The 17,176-nt window shown below is 40.9% G+C and overlaps 1 protein-coding gene across 1 annotated transcript; it reads left to right on the top strand.

Moving 5' to 3' along the window:
- The first annotated feature begins 1,903 nt into the window (after nt 1-1,903).
- Nucleotides 1,904-16,936, top strand: prkar1ab (protein kinase, cAMP-dependent, regulatory, type I, alpha (tissue specific extinguisher 1) b). Its single transcript, XM_080747828.1, has 11 exons — nt 1,904-2,040; nt 7,321-7,539; nt 9,047-9,214; nt 9,805-9,896; nt 10,033-10,094; nt 10,911-10,957; nt 11,799-11,957; nt 12,374-12,434; nt 14,308-14,429; nt 14,993-15,074; nt 15,209-16,936. The coding sequence occupies exons 2-11, from the start codon at nt 7,366-7,368 to the stop codon at nt 15,379-15,381; spliced, it is 1,140 nt and encodes a 379-aa protein (XP_080603954.1). The 5' UTR covers nt 1,904-2,040; nt 7,321-7,365; the 3' UTR covers nt 15,382-16,936.
- The last annotated feature ends 240 nt before the right edge of the window (nt 16,937-17,176 follow it).

Below are 17,176 nucleotides of genomic sequence, written 5' to 3'. Positions count from 1 at the left end.
CCATCTACCTGAAAATCCATTTTCTGTTTAAGAGCTGGAGAGATGGGGAGACTAATTTGACTGAGCACCTAATTAATACTATATCAGAATATAGCTTAGTGTTTTAACCTTGTAACAAAAAATAACCACCTACCCTAGCTTTAATTAAACCCATTATACTTTGGCTCACAACGCCTCAATCCCAAAGCGCTGTGGTGGTTCTTCTTCATTATGAGTAGTTATATTTACTTTTGGTAGCCTACTTGAAGTACATTTTGATGCCAAACTTTTAATTAGTTCACGTTTTTGAATGCCTGACTTCAACTCGTTTTTCTACATTGTGCTAAAGAAAATCATAGTAGGCTAGGCTTCTTCTACGACCACTGCTTCTACATCCCTATGCTACCTGGCCTGACCATCCCCATTAGTTATTTGGCAAGTGATCTGAATGAAAGATATGCACATAAGCCTATAACGCATTCGAGATTGATTGATTGATTGATTGATTGATTGATTGATTGATTGAAGACTTTATTACAGGTTTGCATATAGGAAAAGGTTCAGTTTTATGACAGTACTGTTCACTGGTACAACAAGGTCAACTAAAAGGATACACCCCAAAAAGCCAGGCTTGTTTTGTCCTTTTAAAAAATCAAACCTCGGTTCGAAGTGAAGCGGTGAAATTTTATTCTATGTGTTCCAGAGTTATGAACTCTGACTGGAACACATAGATACATTCTTTATTCTGAATGAATGAATGAATGTTTTTATCTGGAGGGCCGAATTGTCATGTGAAGCTTGACCAATCCTCAAAGTATCCAATCATCAGTCCGGTACACCACACATATATTCTGGACGTACGGGACAGATTCTGGACGTGCGGGACAGATAAAACCTGTTCATTCTGGACTGAAATGACCATATGGACATGGGACACACATTTTGTTTTTGATAAAACCTGTTCATTCTGGACTGAAATGACCATATATGGACATAGGACACACAAACCCACTCCTTGGAAGCAGCTTTCACCGCTTCAAAATATATAACATTGAATGACAGAAAAAAAGAAAAAACAGTTGTAAAACACAATGCAAAATAAATGGTAGGTATATAGCTGGGCCTACAAGAAAGGTCAGAGCAGGTAGGTAAGGTTGGGTTTGGTTTCTTGCATCAAACGTACTACATCAAACGTGATGAGCACCGGTGCTGAAATAGCGCTGCTGCAGCAGCCAGCAAGCAACATTCTCAACATAGTGTAAAGTAACCTAAAGTAGCCTTCCTTTCTAGGTACAATTTTGAGGTACTTTTACTTCACTGGGGTATTTCCAAATGTCTATATTTTTACTTCTACTCCACTATTACTTTGAGGAAAATGTTGTACTTTTATTCCACTTTAATATCCACACCAATTATTTGAAACCTGTAGTTACTAAAATGTTGCATTATTTTAAAACATAGGTTACATTAACCACTTCAGGCTATATTAGAAAATACCCGATCTACAAGCTCACAACGCGTCGCATCGCAAGAGTATTTTGATAGTGTGCTATTGCTACTTTTACTTATAAGCAAAAACATTCGAGTATACTTTCTCAACCACTGACGCCTCAATCCGACAGAGGCGTCAATTGGGTATGGCAAGCTGCCATACCTTGGCTTCAGGGGGAAATAACAAAATGTACTTTTCATCGTGCCTGTTGCTAAGGTATATGGCAACATGACTGGTGTCAAGATGTTACCATACCTTAGCTTTTGCCGAACTGACGCCACTGCAATCCGACATCGATTCCGTCTCTCTCTCTCTCTCCGTTTCCCTTTGACGTCACGGTTTCCGCGCTCCCCTTTAAGGTTGCCAGGGGTTACGGCTCACATGTCAGAGCGAGGAGAATTGACGTCAATGACGGCTCGTGATTGGTCCTAACCCGTATCCGGTGGGGCAACGGTCCAGGGCTTGGGAGAAAAATCGAAGGGAGAGAATCTGATAACAGTTCACTTTTCACTCATATCATCCACCCCGAGTCACTGTCCAGCGGCTCGGTAGGAATTCTGAGTTTTCTCGTAAGTATTTGGCTCGTCCGCGCGCTCGCTGCGAATGACCTCTGGGTAGAAATGAAGAATATTTGTTTGCTTCGCCTCGCGTTTGTTTATGATAGACGCTCAAGATGGCGTCATTGGATGAAAGCTTTTGCATTTGCAAGGCCAGCTGACACAAAACTGGCCGCCAGGAGCTTGTGCCGTCGAGACCCCTTCTGTTTGTCGAGATGTTTCGCAAAAGATGGCCAGACAAAAATGATTAAAACGCTATGTGCATTTGCTGTGCATGGATGTGTGTACCCGGGTAGTATCTCTGCATTGATCTTCTGGGCTGCATCAACATCCCCATCAAGCGTTCCAGACTTATTAGCTTGTTACACATTTATACTGGCTTTAATGTTCAAAGGAATATGATTATTTATCAGTAGCCTATTGAGTGGCTTTTCAGAGGTTATTATTTTTGCATATGCAGCATTCTTCATCAGTTGTTGAGCAAGGTCATTTATGCATGGTTGTGGTTTCTGTAATTTGATTGACAACCCACTTTGACCCTATGTATACTTTGTTGACCAAGGTCCCCAAGGATCTATCCTCCTTGCCCCTTCCGCTTCCCCTCTACACCAAATAGCTGAAAATAGTAAATCTACAACAAGTTCCTAGAATCTGTAGATTGGCTATTTTCGCATGATTATTACTATTATGAAATGCCCAGAATAGGAATGCTAGGTATGAAGTGATTTAGGTTTACATGTGAGTAAGATGGTGCATATAAGTGTAAGCGTCTTCAGTTCCACTGGTGTCAATAGGCCTTTTTTATGGCAGCCATATTGACTAATAGGGTAACCGGAAAAGGAGGCACTTTTAATTATTAAAAACTTGATTTGAAGATGGTTTAACATAAGAAACATTACACAACTATTTATGTCCATACTGTATGGCATTGTAGGCCTTTAAAAAAAGAGGGAAACAAAGACAAACTAGACAAGTGCGCTCTGCAGAGTGCATATCTCCGCCAAGCCAGATGGCCTACCTGGCTGTAAGTTGTGGGTTGCAGCCGTCTTGGCCGCAGGAGCTGCAGGGGGAAATGGCATTTCTAAGAGAGAAATGGGCAGAAGTGGAAGCACTTTTGGCAGTAGAGGCCCTGCAACATACATTTCCAATTTGGAGTGAATGGGAATTTCATCGTGCCTCAGCCAGGTAGAGGTAGGGCCGGTACTTCACAGCAGAGGGACACCACCGCAACAAATGTCAGGAAGACACTGGAGCAGCAGGGACGAGTTTAGGCCTCTTTAAATAAACTGCAAAGTATACAAGTCCACGACTAACGTTTCGATTTCAGTACATCTTCAGAGCCATGACTCTGAGCCTGGAAACCACACAAAGGCTGCACAAAGGTCCTTATTCTGATCTGTCCTATCTCCTGCATCCTAGCTCCTACGGGAAGTAGATTTTTTCCCCTCGTTTCAAGTCTCTTATGCCTGCTTGAAGGACATAGGACATACAGTAGGATCAGGAGGCCTCAATGACGAGGTAGGAAACCATGATGCTTCCTACCACATGACGTGTGCTGATCCCGCCCACAGATATAAAAAGCTAGATGCCTCGTTCGCCTCTGCAGTTCATTGGAGCGACGTGCAACAGTTGTAGCCCGGACTTCCTGGAAAAACCAAGGGAACGCTGCCAGTCAAGTGACTACTGGCCAATCACAGCGTGTTTTTTCCGGGACTTATCCAAGGACTACAATTCAATTCAACAGAGCCAGTTCCTGGTGTTGCGCTGCTCAGCTGTTCTTACAGGCTGCGTACGTAAAGACCCGCCCCCACCTGCCTCTGATTGGCCTAGCAACTTCCCTATTTGTGACGCACATGGAAGCGATGCACACGTGATTCCCTTGGTCCCTCGATGCACATGCCCCAGGCATCTACCTTTCTATGCCTATGATCCCGCCCCTCTAGCTGACAATATAGCGCACCTACAAGGGAGTTGGCCTATCACCTGTGAAGTAGTCATCAGAAATGGACGTTGCACATCATGACACTTCAGATGAATTGAGGTCCCACTTCTCTAAACAAATGTTCCTCCTTTCCTCTCTCCTCTTCTCTAAAAGCTGATGCTCATTGTCACATGACTCCCGGGATTATGTGAAAAATCCACTGCGGTGCATCCAGTTTGCCCGAGTGTTTATGCTATCTTTGCTGCTGTGCTAGCGACTCCTATGGGCTGGGGCAGGACCTGTCAGCAGGGGGTGTTGACATGGGACAAGTAGTGACGGAGGCACTACATCCTCCTGCCCAGTAGGTGCTCCTCACTGGCAGGTGAGCCAAAGACGCACTGTGATTGGTCAGTAGTCACTTTGAGTGGCAGAATGCCTTCCACACTTCCGCCAGTCCTTTTTTACCGCAAATGAACTGCAGCGGCGGATGAGGTATCTACTAGCTTTTTATATCTGTGAGCCAGTAGGGGAACAATAGCATTGACTAGACTGAGCGCTACATCACTGCTGCTAGAGGGCGCTATCCCCTGGGTCAGGGTCACAGCACAGCATTAGTCTTTGTATTGGAATGCTCGTAGGCAAATCTTTGTTCATGTCATATATATATATATATATATATATATATATATATATATATATATATATATATATATATATATGGTGATTTTACTCCTATGGATATGATAGCATCAACTTTCTTTTTTCTTTTTTTTCAAACACAGACGTTATCAAATGTAACTCAATATCATAAACGACAGCGTCACATACCTGAAAAAACAAAATTAAATGACAACGGTTTTGACCAGATATGTTAAAATCGGTTATCGCCAGTAAACTGGTTTGATCTTTGCGTCAGTCATTTTTTCGTAGCACGGCAATGGCAATTGTCACATGTCCCTGTAACAGATTAGGTGGCTCTGCCAAGTTTCCAGCGACACTGTAGTAACATGAGGTCTGTTGATCCTGGCTCATCTTTGATAACGTGGCTGGTAATCTTCCCCTGGGACTTGTCCGATTATATCCGAATCCTATTATACTGCCGCACATGCATGATTTTAGGCATTGGGTAGGTCTACATAAGTTTACATAGTGGTTTATGTAAAATGCAGTTAACCCATTCAAAACGGGTACACATTATTGTGTATCATTATTTTATGCTTTAACTATTGAAAAATAGCAGATATACAAGCTCACAGTGAGCTTGTAGATCTGCTATTTTTGAAAAATCGTGAAAATTCCATAAGTGTCTTTTGAATCCTTCTAAGATTTTTTGAAAAACCTATGTTTCTATGTCAGCAATCTGGCTAGCCATAGTCAAAGGAAAGGTCCTTTTCACTTAACTGGAGCTCAGTTAGTCTGCTCTTCTTGAGAGACTACTATGTCAGTGGTGCTCAAACCTTTTCATGTGAAGGACCCCCAAAATGATATTTATTTGTCCACGGACCCCCCATCTCAAAATATCTAGTTCGAGGGACCACCCAGAAGCAAAATTTGAGTTACAAATGTTCGCTTTAAAACACATTTTCACGACTTTTTCAAAAATAGCAGATCTACAAGCTCGCAGCGCGGCACTCGGTGCAGCGCTGTGAGCTTGTATATCTGCTATTTTTCAATAGTTAAAGCATTCAATAATTCTAGGCCTAATAGTCTCAACGGTGCTCTCAAGTCCTTCCTGTTTTCGAATGCATGAGTAGAGCCGACATGAATATATCAAAGCAGCTTCTATGAAGTCAATGAAGTGATCTGGGATTCTGCGGTCTCTTACAGGCTATTTCTGGTCAGCATTGGTATTATAGCCTGAGGTCTTGCAATCTCACGAAGAATACGTAAACATTCTTCTACTGTATGCTATGGTTTATATTGTTGGGATAGTGGACCTTTGGCTTAGTGTTCTAGCCTAAGAATAGACCTTTTGCTGCATGTGTGTGCTACAGTTGTAAGTACAGTCATTTTCTATATGTGGTGGAAAGTGAAACTAGCTTTAGTTTATGCTGGTTGCATGAAAACTGTGCCTTTCTTTGTCTGTTTCTTTCTTTCTTGAAAGATGTATGATTTGTGTGCATTGGGGGAGGGTCTTGTCCGAGTTTAACGTTAGTCAATGCTCTGTTCAGTCATCGTGTACCCTTTGAGTTTGTGAAACGAATCAGATATGTTATGTTCAAAAACAAAGCTTATAATTACCAGTTTACAGTATAGCAGCACCAACTCAGGTTTTGTGCTGGTGCTGTTTTTGTTTGTCGAGTTACAGAGATGACATCACATCATGTGACCAGAGTTGAAGCCTACTTCATACTTTGTCTAACAACTGTGTAATTTGCCATTGAGTTTGAACCTAAAACCATGTCACTTTATTAGTCCCTTTTACCTGTTATTTTCGTCAAATGTCATGGTCATGCGACCATGTTAGCTATAACTCCTTCCTTTTTTAGAAGCATGCAAACTCTGCAGTGCCAAAAACACTCCCCTCTCTCTCTTTGCTTTCTCACTCTAGCTCTATATTTCACACTGTGTCATTTTCAGGAAGCCCCATGCACACACACTGACGCAATTTGCACTCTTCATGTATTTTGTATGTGTTGGTCCCTTCTCCTGCGTACTGAAGCCCTTTTAAAGTTTGCCTGTTTCAGATGTGCTCTACATTAGTGCTGTCACGATTATAACATTTTACTTGACAATGTCACACAAATAATTATGATTGATGATTTGTCTTTTTGGCATTGAACGTTGGAACATATGAATAATAGAGATTTTACTATTTATATTATTTATAAGATTGTTTGTCTTAAAGGGATATTCCACTTTCAAAAGAAATGTTGGTCATTTTATTGTCTACTCTGGAGAGTTGCTTGATTCAATATTTAGATATTTGATATGATATTCATTTTATCAGACACTCCCCATCCAGGGCCCATTCCTATACAAACCCATTGTAATTTCACTGGGGAGTGTCTAATAAAATGACTATCAAATATCTAAATATTGAATGAAGCTAATTAAAATCTGTCCAGGGTGTTCACAAAAGCCTGATTAGACGATAAAATGACGTTTTAAGGATTTTATGGATTCATAATCATAATAAAATTTTTCACAGGGCAGATTTGACAAATAACTTAAATATACAAAGAAATGTCTGGCAAATTATATTTGAAAATGTTAGAACATTTTTCAACATGGAATGCAAAAAGAATTGCACTCATCTCAAATAATTGAGATGAAACAATTATGCAATAACTGTGACGGGCCTGCTCTACATTTAGGGCTCGACTGGACCGTATTGATAGTCTCCTTGCCATGTGTGTCTCCCTCTCCAGTCCAGAGGTTAGAGGTCACGGAGCAGGGGTCGTGGTGGTCGCGTCATGGCGTCGGGCAGTACAAGCAGCGAGGAGGAGCGGAGCCTCAGGGAGTGCGAGCAGTATGTGCAGAAACACAACATCCAGCAGCTGCTCAAGGATTGCATTGTCCAGCTGTGCACCTCCCGACCTGACAGGCCCATGGCCTTTCTCAGGGAGTACTTCGAGAGGCTGGAGAAGGTGTGTGTGTGTGTGTGTGTGTGTGTGTGTGTGTGTGTGTGTGTGTGTGTGTGTGTGTGTGTGTGTGTGTGTGTGTGTGTGTGTGTGTGTGTGTGTGTGTGTGTGTGTGTGTGTGTGTGTGTGTGTGTGTGTGTGTGTGTGTGTGTGTGTGTGTGTGTGTATAGTGTGGGGGGTTATACTTGTGTTTATGCATCTTTGTATACACTGGGTTCCCACGTCATGAAATTCCTGGAAATATTTAGAAATTAGAAAAATATTTATCCAGTACTGGAAAAGTTTTGGAATTTATCAAGGGTCCTGGAAGGTCCTGGAAAAAATAGCTATGCATTGTCTTTGGTTATTGATTCTGTTAATACCTCTGAAATGACAAATTAAACATGGGCCAAATTGTCAAATATTAAAGGCAGACATTGTGAAAATAGCAGATCTACATGCTCACAACGCCTCGTGTTGCGAGGCGTTGTGAGCATGTAGATCTGCTATTTTCACAATAGAAACATGATTATTTCGGGGGCCACGGCCTGAAAAGGTTGAGAACCACTGCCATACACTACCTGTCTTTGGGCATTGCGCATAGGAGTAAGCGACCTGTTATTGAGCTGAATTATTGTTATATAGTCCTGGAAATTGGGTTAAATATTCTGGAAAAGTTTTGGAAATTAATTGGTCAAAATGTGTGGGAACCACCCTGTATACAGTACATATGTTGTAAGGCTGTGCAACTGATCAGTATTCTATGATCAATATCATTATATGAGACTAGATTATTGTATGGGATTTTGAATATTGTGTCCTTTGCTGGTTTTAAAGACTGCATTACAGTAAATTATTTGACTGTTCTAGCAGTTCTATTATTTACTGATCTTATGATTATTTAATCAAAAAATTGTTTTCCCCACAATATCATCACAATTATTGATATCACAATATTTGGTATTATTTTACTTGGTAATATTTGGTTTTATGATATAAAATATAATTAGATCTTTGTCCATATCGTCCATCCCTACATAATGCTATATAGTACGTTATATTTGTTTGTGTACGTGTGCATACTGTACAAATTTGTGTTTTGCTTGTCCTTGTGATAGTGCACAACATACTGTACATAGATAATTATACAGTCCATCCATAATTTAAACTTTACATTTATATTAAAGTAGAATCCAGACTGATTGAGTCAGGTTGTCAATTTGACAAAGCCCTAATAAAAAGAAAGTTGGCTATTATTATCCTGAAACACTTCCTGTTTGTAGAAAAAACAGAAACGAGTATGTCTTTTTGGCAGATGAATGAAAATCCAAACAAGGTGCTCTTTGGTCCAAGGGTGACACAGTCGAATAACAAAAGAAGAAAAAAAGATGCAATCGTGGCACTCTTATGAAAAAATGAAAGCCTTTGTTTACTCTTCCACGAGAGTGCCTTGGTAACTTTTGTATTTTGTTTGTTATTCGACTTCATGTTTGTATTAATATGCCTGACCCTGTTGGCTGACCCACTCGTCCAGGAGGAGGCCAAGCAGATCCAGAACCAGAAGGCCAGCAGTTCCCGTTCAGACTCTCGGGATGAGGAGGTGTCTCCTCCCATGAACCCTGTTGTGAAGGGCCGCCGGCGGAGAGGAGCCTTCAGTGCAGAGGTCTACACAGAGGAGGATGCAGCCTCTTATGTCAGAAAGGTAGATGCATTCTCTCTTTTCTTTTCACAAATATCAAAACATACCAGTGGTGGGCGATATGGTGATCATTATCGTTGAGACGATACAATTTCTCCATGATATGCCTTTTCAGAGGTCTCGTATATATCGTGATACAATTGAGGGAGCCTTGTCAAAGATCCTGTTTAATCGTTAATACAGAGATTCGTTGCAGAATTCAATTTAAACCTGCATTTTGGTCTGAATCAGTAGTTCTCAGACTTTAAAATGTCAAGGTCTCCACTTAACTCTGACAGTATACAAATGAAACCAAATGGACCCGTAAGGGTCCATTTGGTTTCATTTGTATACTGTCGGAGTTACATACTTCTAAAGTTAAATTTAGACCTCCCAAAAGGAACCCAGAGAGTCTAGTTTTGGTCAAGTAACTTGAAAAAGAACCATAAAAACCAACGTGAAAAAGAATCGTGATAAAATCGTGTATCGTGATACAGCTTGGGAAAATATTGTGATATTGTATTTTTCCATATCGCCCACCCCTAAATCATACGTTGTCACGGGTCTGAAAACGGAAGATTTGCACGTAACCTGGAAAATGTCTATTCTCAAAGGTCATTCCCAAAGATTACAAGACCATGGCAGCCCTGGCCAAAGCCATTGAAAAGAATGTACTCTTCTCGCATCTGGACGACAATGAGAGAAGGTACCAAGTCTTAAATCCAGCTAACATAATCTCGAGAGGGGATTTTTTTTTTTTTTTTTTTGTAGTGTTTTTAAATTCAGGTATTCAGGTGTTTTTGTATCCGATGATCAACACGTGAATCTTTGTTGTTCTACAGTGATATCTTTGACGCAATGTTTCCAGTTACATACATCGCCGGGGAAACCGTTATTCTACAGGGTAGGAACACATCTGTTTTTGGTTCAGTGTAATTGCTATTACAGAAGATGACTGTCCCTTTGGTGTTTGTGACAAGTTAACCCCCAACACTCACATCTTTCCATCACCCTTTCTGTTCTTTTTTTTTTCTTTCTTTTTTTTTTTTGCTTTTTGGTATGAAAGTTTGCCTTATTGACGGATTATATCCAGGGTTCCCACGGTCATGCAATTCCTGGAAATATTTTGTAATTAGAAAAATATTTTTCCAGTACTGGAAACATTTTGGAATTGATCAAGGGTCCTGGAAGGTCCTGGAAAAAATAGCTATGCATTGTCTTTGGTTATTGATTTTGTTAATACCTCTGAAATGACAAATTAAACATTGGTCAAATTGTCAAATATTAGAGGCAGAAATTGTGAAAATAGCAGATCTACAACGCCTGGCGTTGCGAGGCGTTGTGAGCATGTAGAACGGCTATTTTCACAATAGAACCGTGTCAAAATTCCTCAACTTAGTGCTCGTCAGGGTGCCGGGGTCCCCAGTTAAAATATGATTATTTCTGAGGTCACAGCCTGAAAAGGTTGAGAACCACTGGCATACACTACTTGTCTTTAGGCATTGCGTATAGGAGTAAGCGACTTGTTATTGAGCGGAATTATTGTTATAATATAGTCTTGGAAATTGCGTTAAATATTCTGGAAAAGTTTTGGAAAGTGTGGGAACCCTGTATATCCTTGTACATAATTCCTTTGCATGTAGGTTTCCTTGTTTATGAAAAGTAAGGTGACTTGACTAGGTGCCATGGTGATATTCACAATGCCATTCTATGCACACAGGTGACGAAGGAGACAATTTCTACGTCATTGACCAAGGAGAGATGGATGTGAGTGACTCACGTAACGTTATATTTTGGGAAACAACGCCACATCTTCTATAGTTAGTTAGATCTGACATTAATGCAAGGTGCTGGGCTTTACCAATGAAGATCATATAATGCTCTTTATGCACCTATATTTTTTTTATATTTTTATACTTGTAATGTTTCTTTCATTTGTTATGTGTATCTTCATTAGGTTATACAGTATAATATTAAATTAGAACTGTGGGATAATCTCGTTGCTAATCTTTGTCAACTGTGTTATGAAAGGGATAATACTCAAGTCTGTGATATAGTGCATTATATCACAGCTATGGGCTGAGGCTGATTCTATGTGCCTTCTAAATCTATATAAATATATATATGTTACTATATACTGTACATAGCTACCCCAAAAGGGGTTCCCGGTTTGAAAGGTAAAAACCCCAAAAGGGTTCCCTTTCTAAATGGGTTAAAGACATATGATGATGATATACCAAAGCCTTTCTAGTTTAAATATAGAAGTACCAAGAAAGTCCTTGTTTTCACCACACATCTCACACTACCTACTGTATTTTAGCTTGGTATCAAATCTGTTTCTCTTTTCATTTAAGGTTTAAGTTTTTAATTACTTGAGACCTAAGGATAATTTTGTAAACCCTGGTCTCTGATAATATTCTATTCTTCGTCATGCAACGGTGCCCTGTAGCAAACTCATATTGTGTCGTGACAGTGAGCTTGTAAGAGCTGCTATTTTTGCTATGTTTGAAAAATGTTTGCCCTGTAAAATTGGGACGCCAGGGGTAAAGTGGCTAATACAAAAAAATCCTACATATGATTTTTTCCCCTTCCTACTTTCCCCTGTCAGGTGTATGTAAACAACGAGTGGGTGACCAGCATCGGGGAGGGGGGCAGCTTTGGAGAGCTGGCTCTGATCTATGGAACACCCAGGGCAGCCACCGTCACAGCCAAGACCAACGTCAAACTGTGGGGCATCGACAGAGATAGCTACAGGAGAATACTCATGGTGAGGAGGCATTGCTCTTAAAGTTACATTTGTACTGTCCAAGTCAGGGGTCGTCAGTGTTTTCAGGCCAACGACCCCTTAGTTGAGAGAGATGAAGCAGGGACCCCCACAACCTTTTCAGAGAGTCCATATTTCATTGTTTGACAGCCAACAACAATTTTGGATTCATGTCAATTTGAGTTTTCAGATATTTAACCACTTGTAACTGTCAATACTTCATAAAGTCCTCAGAATATAGACACTAGGGTTCAAGTGGTTAATATAAAAAAAGTCACACAAAGATTTGGAGGATCTCTGTAGTAACTCTGAGGACCCCCTAGGGGTCCCAGACCCCCTGTTGAAGACCCATGGTCTAAGTTGAAAATTATAGTTATCCAAATAATAATCACTGTGTGTGTGTGTGCATGCGTCCACAGGGAAGCACTTTGAGAAAGAGGAAGATGTATGAAGAGTTCCTCAGGAAAGTGTCCATCTTAGGTCAGTGACTTTAATTTGTCTTTGGAATGTTTTTTGTTTCCATATTGGTTCCTCTGCTGTCAACCTGTACTCATCACTGTACGGTGAAATCAGTGTTAATTTGTACATTGTCAGAATTACAAATGGAAGCAGACTTTACTTGAAAGGTTCATTGAACAAGTACAGGGAACCCATTGGTCTTTGCTATATTCATTCTATTACATTATACATCCAAGGTTCTCACACCAAAGTTGGGTCCCAGTCTGTCAAATAACCCAATATTCCTTTGCTGAAATAACATCTCTCACAATCCACTTTTTTATTGGTTATTGCCTGGTCTATAATAAACACTGCATGAAAACAAATGGATAACGACTGGCCACACCTTTTGTGTTCAGCAAACACAAAGGTGTGGAATAAACAAGCTCTGGATGTATTTTCTTCTTTGCATTATTAATCTACATAAAACAGGGTACCATGGGAGTCCATGTCGCTGACTGACTTGCTGGCTTGCTGACTGAGTGACTGACTCCCCATTAGTTGAAACACACATGTGTGACTGACTTCTATTCTGTTCCCTACACATGCACTGACATTTTCAGAATCAGAAAGACTTTGTCACACCTTCAAAAAATACATTACGGTAAAAGAAGGGTGAAATTCATTTCTGGCAATACAAAAAAGCTGGTGAAAACAATGGTGGCTTGTCTGGAAAGTATTTCACCTACAGTATGTGGGCCCAAAACCACAAGGAGTTGTGTCCTCAGGGGAGTATGTGCTGGGTGAGCAACTTTCATTGAAATGAGTGCATGGATTCTGTGTCTGTCCTCTAGATAATATATAGCTCAAGGGTTGCTACCCTATCACATTCAACAATCTGATTGGCTGCCGCCTACACTGCTGTACAGCTGCCAAGTGTCACAGCTTCCTGTATGTGTCGTTTTGAATGAAAAGCCCTCCAGCATTTCATATGCATTGGTGTAAACTCATAAGTGCTGGCAAGATTGCACTGGACCTCAGTCACCCCACCCAGCGCAGCAACCAAGTCATATTATCCTGACCTATGTGTTATAAATTGTTATTCTCCTATATTTATTGTGTCACCTTAAATACACAGTTCTACACAGTAATTTACACATTGGCAATTGTGTGCGTCTGAGTTTTAATAACTATGGTTGAAGCCACTGGACGGCTATTATGTGCTGTAAATATACTGTAAATCCAGAATCTATTGTAGGTCAGCTGTTTGAGAAAATACTCATATACTGTATATTTTTGTGAGAGTGTATTTTTCAGTATAATCACAGGAGTCATTGTATTGTTGTCAGCGCTGTTTAAACTTAAAGCCATACTGTGTAAGATGCCCAACTAGTGGTCATTAGCCCTATAGCAAACCGCGGTCGCGTCCGCGTCTTTCGGACGTTTTTCGTACCTTCAGACCCCCGCGTCTGCCTCCACCTCGCTGAGATCTATCTTTTAAGGGGTCCCTTGTTCCTGTGCGTTCAGTAATTCCAGAGATACGGACTCCTTCACCCTGCCTGGTAGGCGAAATTACCTAGAGAAGGGATGGTACAAACGGGCGACAACAAATATGGCTGCCATAGCGACCCCACTTCAAGATGCGCTGTGATTGGCCGGCAGTTGTATAACCCTCGCTGTGATTGGCCGGTAGTGTGATGACGCAATTTTGGCGCGAGATCCGGTCCACGGCAAGGATCTCAGTTTACATACAGAGAAGGCTTTACAGGCTGAAATTCACGGCGCGGATCTTCTAAAACTTTTGTGATTTAATAGTTAGGAGAATTTTAAGATTTGTTTTATAAAAAAAGTTACATAGTACAACTTTAACATCGTTTTTTGATCATGTCCTCTGGCGACGCTCTTCCCTCCTTAGAATCCCTTGACAAATGGGAGCGTCTAACAGTGGCCGATGCCTTGGAGCCAGTGCAGTTCGAGGACGGACAGAAGATTGTGGTGCAGGGAGAGCCTGGTGATGAGTTCTTCATCATACTGGAGGTATGGCTATTGTTCTTATTAAACCAGGGGTCTTCAACATTTTCAGGCCAGGGACCCCTTAGCTGAGAGAGAGATGAAGCAGGGACCACCTCTACATTTTGTATAAATGTGTGATGAAGATTTACAGTACATCGATTTCATACTGTAGATAGATTCATAGACTTGTTTGACAGCACTGCCATCAGTCTGTTGGATTCATATTAATGTATTTTTTTCAGACATTTAACCACTTCAATAATATTAATAATGTCGATACTTAGTAAACTTGAGCTTTCACTTTGTACTTGGTCTGCTCTTTTTTACCTCTACACCAAGCCTATTTGCCAAAAATAGCTGATCTACAAGCTCAAGATTGTAGATCTGCTATTTTTGGCTTAAGTTCTCCTCAGAATTGTTAATTTAAAGAAATTATCCTATCACACAAATATTTGGTGGCCCCCCTGTAGTAACTCTAAGGACCCCCTGTTGAAGACTGTCACACTGGTTCCAGCACACTATTGACAATTTTCAACCTGGCTTCCCTGCTATGGTTTTACAAAGTGTGGTGTTCGTCTGTCCCTCAGGGCTCCGCAGCTGTTTTGCAGCGCCGCTCGGAGAACGAAGAGTTTGTGGAAGTGGGGAGATTAGGGCCATCTGACTACTTTGGTAAGAAGTCTTTCTCCTCCTCTAAAAATCAATGGTTAATTAATAGTTTCTTGTTTTGTCTGTATTTAAGGAGTCGTTATTTGAAGGCTTTTCGAAACGTGTGTTTGTGTGTGTGTGTGCGCGCGCTCTTCCAGGTGAGATTGCGTTGCTGATGAACCGTCCCCGTGCTGCCACCGTGGTCGCCCGCGGCCCCCTGAAGTGTGTCAAGCTTGACCGGCCTCGCTTCGAGCGTGTCCTGGGCCCTTGTTCAGACATTCTCAAACGCAACATCCAACAGTACAACAGCTTCGTCTCGCTGTCTGTCTGAGGGCCGTGACGGGGAGCTCACCCTTCCTGCAGCCCTCCCTCTCTCCTCCTCCTCCTCCCAAACCTCCTAACTCCCTCCCTATAACCCTCTCTTCCTCCTTTTAGACCCAGGGTCCACCAATGCAATTTGCTTCATGTCACACTTTGTTCTAACTTCCTTTGCTTTGATTTATTTTCCGCTTTATTACACAAACACAAACACACATCGTTCATCTTTTGTTTTCTACCAGTCACCTGGCCGTCACTTTTAGCCATTCACCAGCGCTTGTACCAGCTGCCATATGCTACCTTTATAGCCACAGTTACATGCCATGTCACACGCATCGTAAATATATCCACTGATTTTATGCTTCTTTCTTTTTTAAGCTCGACTTTGGGAAAACGTAAAGCGGGATTGTATAGGGAGACCCCTGGCCGGTGTTGGGTCTCCCCATGATGAGATAGGACAATCAAAACTTTCCATGGATGAAGTTAACACTTTGTATCTTGTTGAATTAGTTCCTGATTTCATGTGCTAGACCGCTATCAAGAGGACTGCGGAGGGTTTTCTTCCCGGTGTAAGGGTTTATTGTTAAAGACATCAGACAGACGGGTCAGATATCTAGCGCAGACCCTGTAGAGGGCCGGAGGCCTGGAGGCATTACATTTTGTCATAGGTTGAAATCTATGGTAATCATGGTAATTTACCATGGTAATTTACCTAGTTTGAGAGTGCCTGTATGACATGGGGGTTCGTTCGTGCGTTGTCATACAGCCACCAGGCGAGTGCCAAAATGTAGATCTTATTCTCAAAGATACGCATAGCCGTGGAAATGTATCAAGCACTCTGTTGCAAAGGATGTGGAACTAAAAGACAGGAAGTAGTTGGTGTCCCCTCATCCTCTGATTGTTAGCCATCAGCCATCATACAAGAACTGCCTTGACTACTTAAAAAAAAAAAAAAAAAAGAAAAGTATTACTGTAAGTGTATTTCAGTATTCAACGTTTTTCAGTATACAACACCAAATAAAGTCATTGCTCTTCTGCTATGGTTTGTAAAAGGAAATGTTGTTATAATATAGTTAAATGATTCTTAGTTCTATTATGAACATCAACTTAATGATGAACTAAAGTTTTGGATATGGTTTGGAGTGAGGGTGATCTTTATGAAGTACGTTTTAATTGTGCTTTCTTTTTCTTTTTTGGTAAATGCTTATTTTTCCATAAATTCTATTTAGGTGTCCAGTGCCACAACATAAAAATTGCTTCTTTCTCGTCAACCGACGAAACCGTATGTAGTCGTATTGTATAAAAATGTCATGGGATTTAAAAGTAAAAAAAAAAAGAAAAATAGGTCAAATGGGTAATTTACGAAGTCGAGTCTTGAGGGAGGCAAAAGAACCAAGCGGTAGGGCTAGATGGGGTTTTAAGGATCAGGACTTTGGAGTATTTATGTATTTAAGCGCAACAGTAAGCAGAGAGAATTTGGCAAGATCCTGACACGAAGATGAGATGCATTTACCAGGTAGAGAAGGGGACGAAAAGTTATTTATTTAAATCTTGTGTCATTGGTTGTGCCTGTGGGGCGGGTGGGGGGGGAGTAATCGTCTTATCATCAGAATAGCTTGTGATCTGTTCTCTATGCTTACTAATGCATATTAATGTTTTAGGCATCCAGTGAGTTGGGATGAATGAAGGCGTGTAGTTAAAAAAAAAAAAAAGGAAAGGAAGAAAGAAAAAAAAAGAGGAAACTTTACCCTGCAAGCTACATGGTTAGTAGCACTGGGGCTTTGTCAAATATTTGGTTATTTACTCCG

This window comes from Nannobrachium achirus, assembly GCF_963921795.1.
Source record: "Nannobrachium achirus genome assembly, chromosome: 18".
In the NCBI taxonomy this organism is placed as follows: Eukaryota; Metazoa; Chordata; class Actinopteri; order Myctophiformes; family Myctophidae; genus Nannobrachium; species Nannobrachium achirus.
The sequence above is the reverse complement of the archived record's forward strand: the minus strand, read 5'-3'. Positions and strand labels throughout refer to the sequence as shown.

What these genes read in the sequence shown, in the direction of transcription:
- prkar1ab (XM_080747828.1), top strand. Translation starts at nt 7,366, where the DNA reads ATGGCGTCGGGCAGTACAAGCAGCGAGGAGGAGCGGAGCCTCAGGGAG. An exon ending in CAGCCTCTTATGTCAGAAAG is followed by an intron (nt 9,215 to 9,804) that starts GTAGATGCATTC and finishes CTATTCTCAAAG; the next exon opens with GTCATTCCCAAAGATTACAA. An exon ending in GCTACAGGAGAATACTCATG is followed by an intron (nt 11,958 to 12,373) that starts GTGAGGAGGCAT and finishes ATGCGTCCACAG; the next exon opens with GGAAGCACTTTGAGAAAGAG.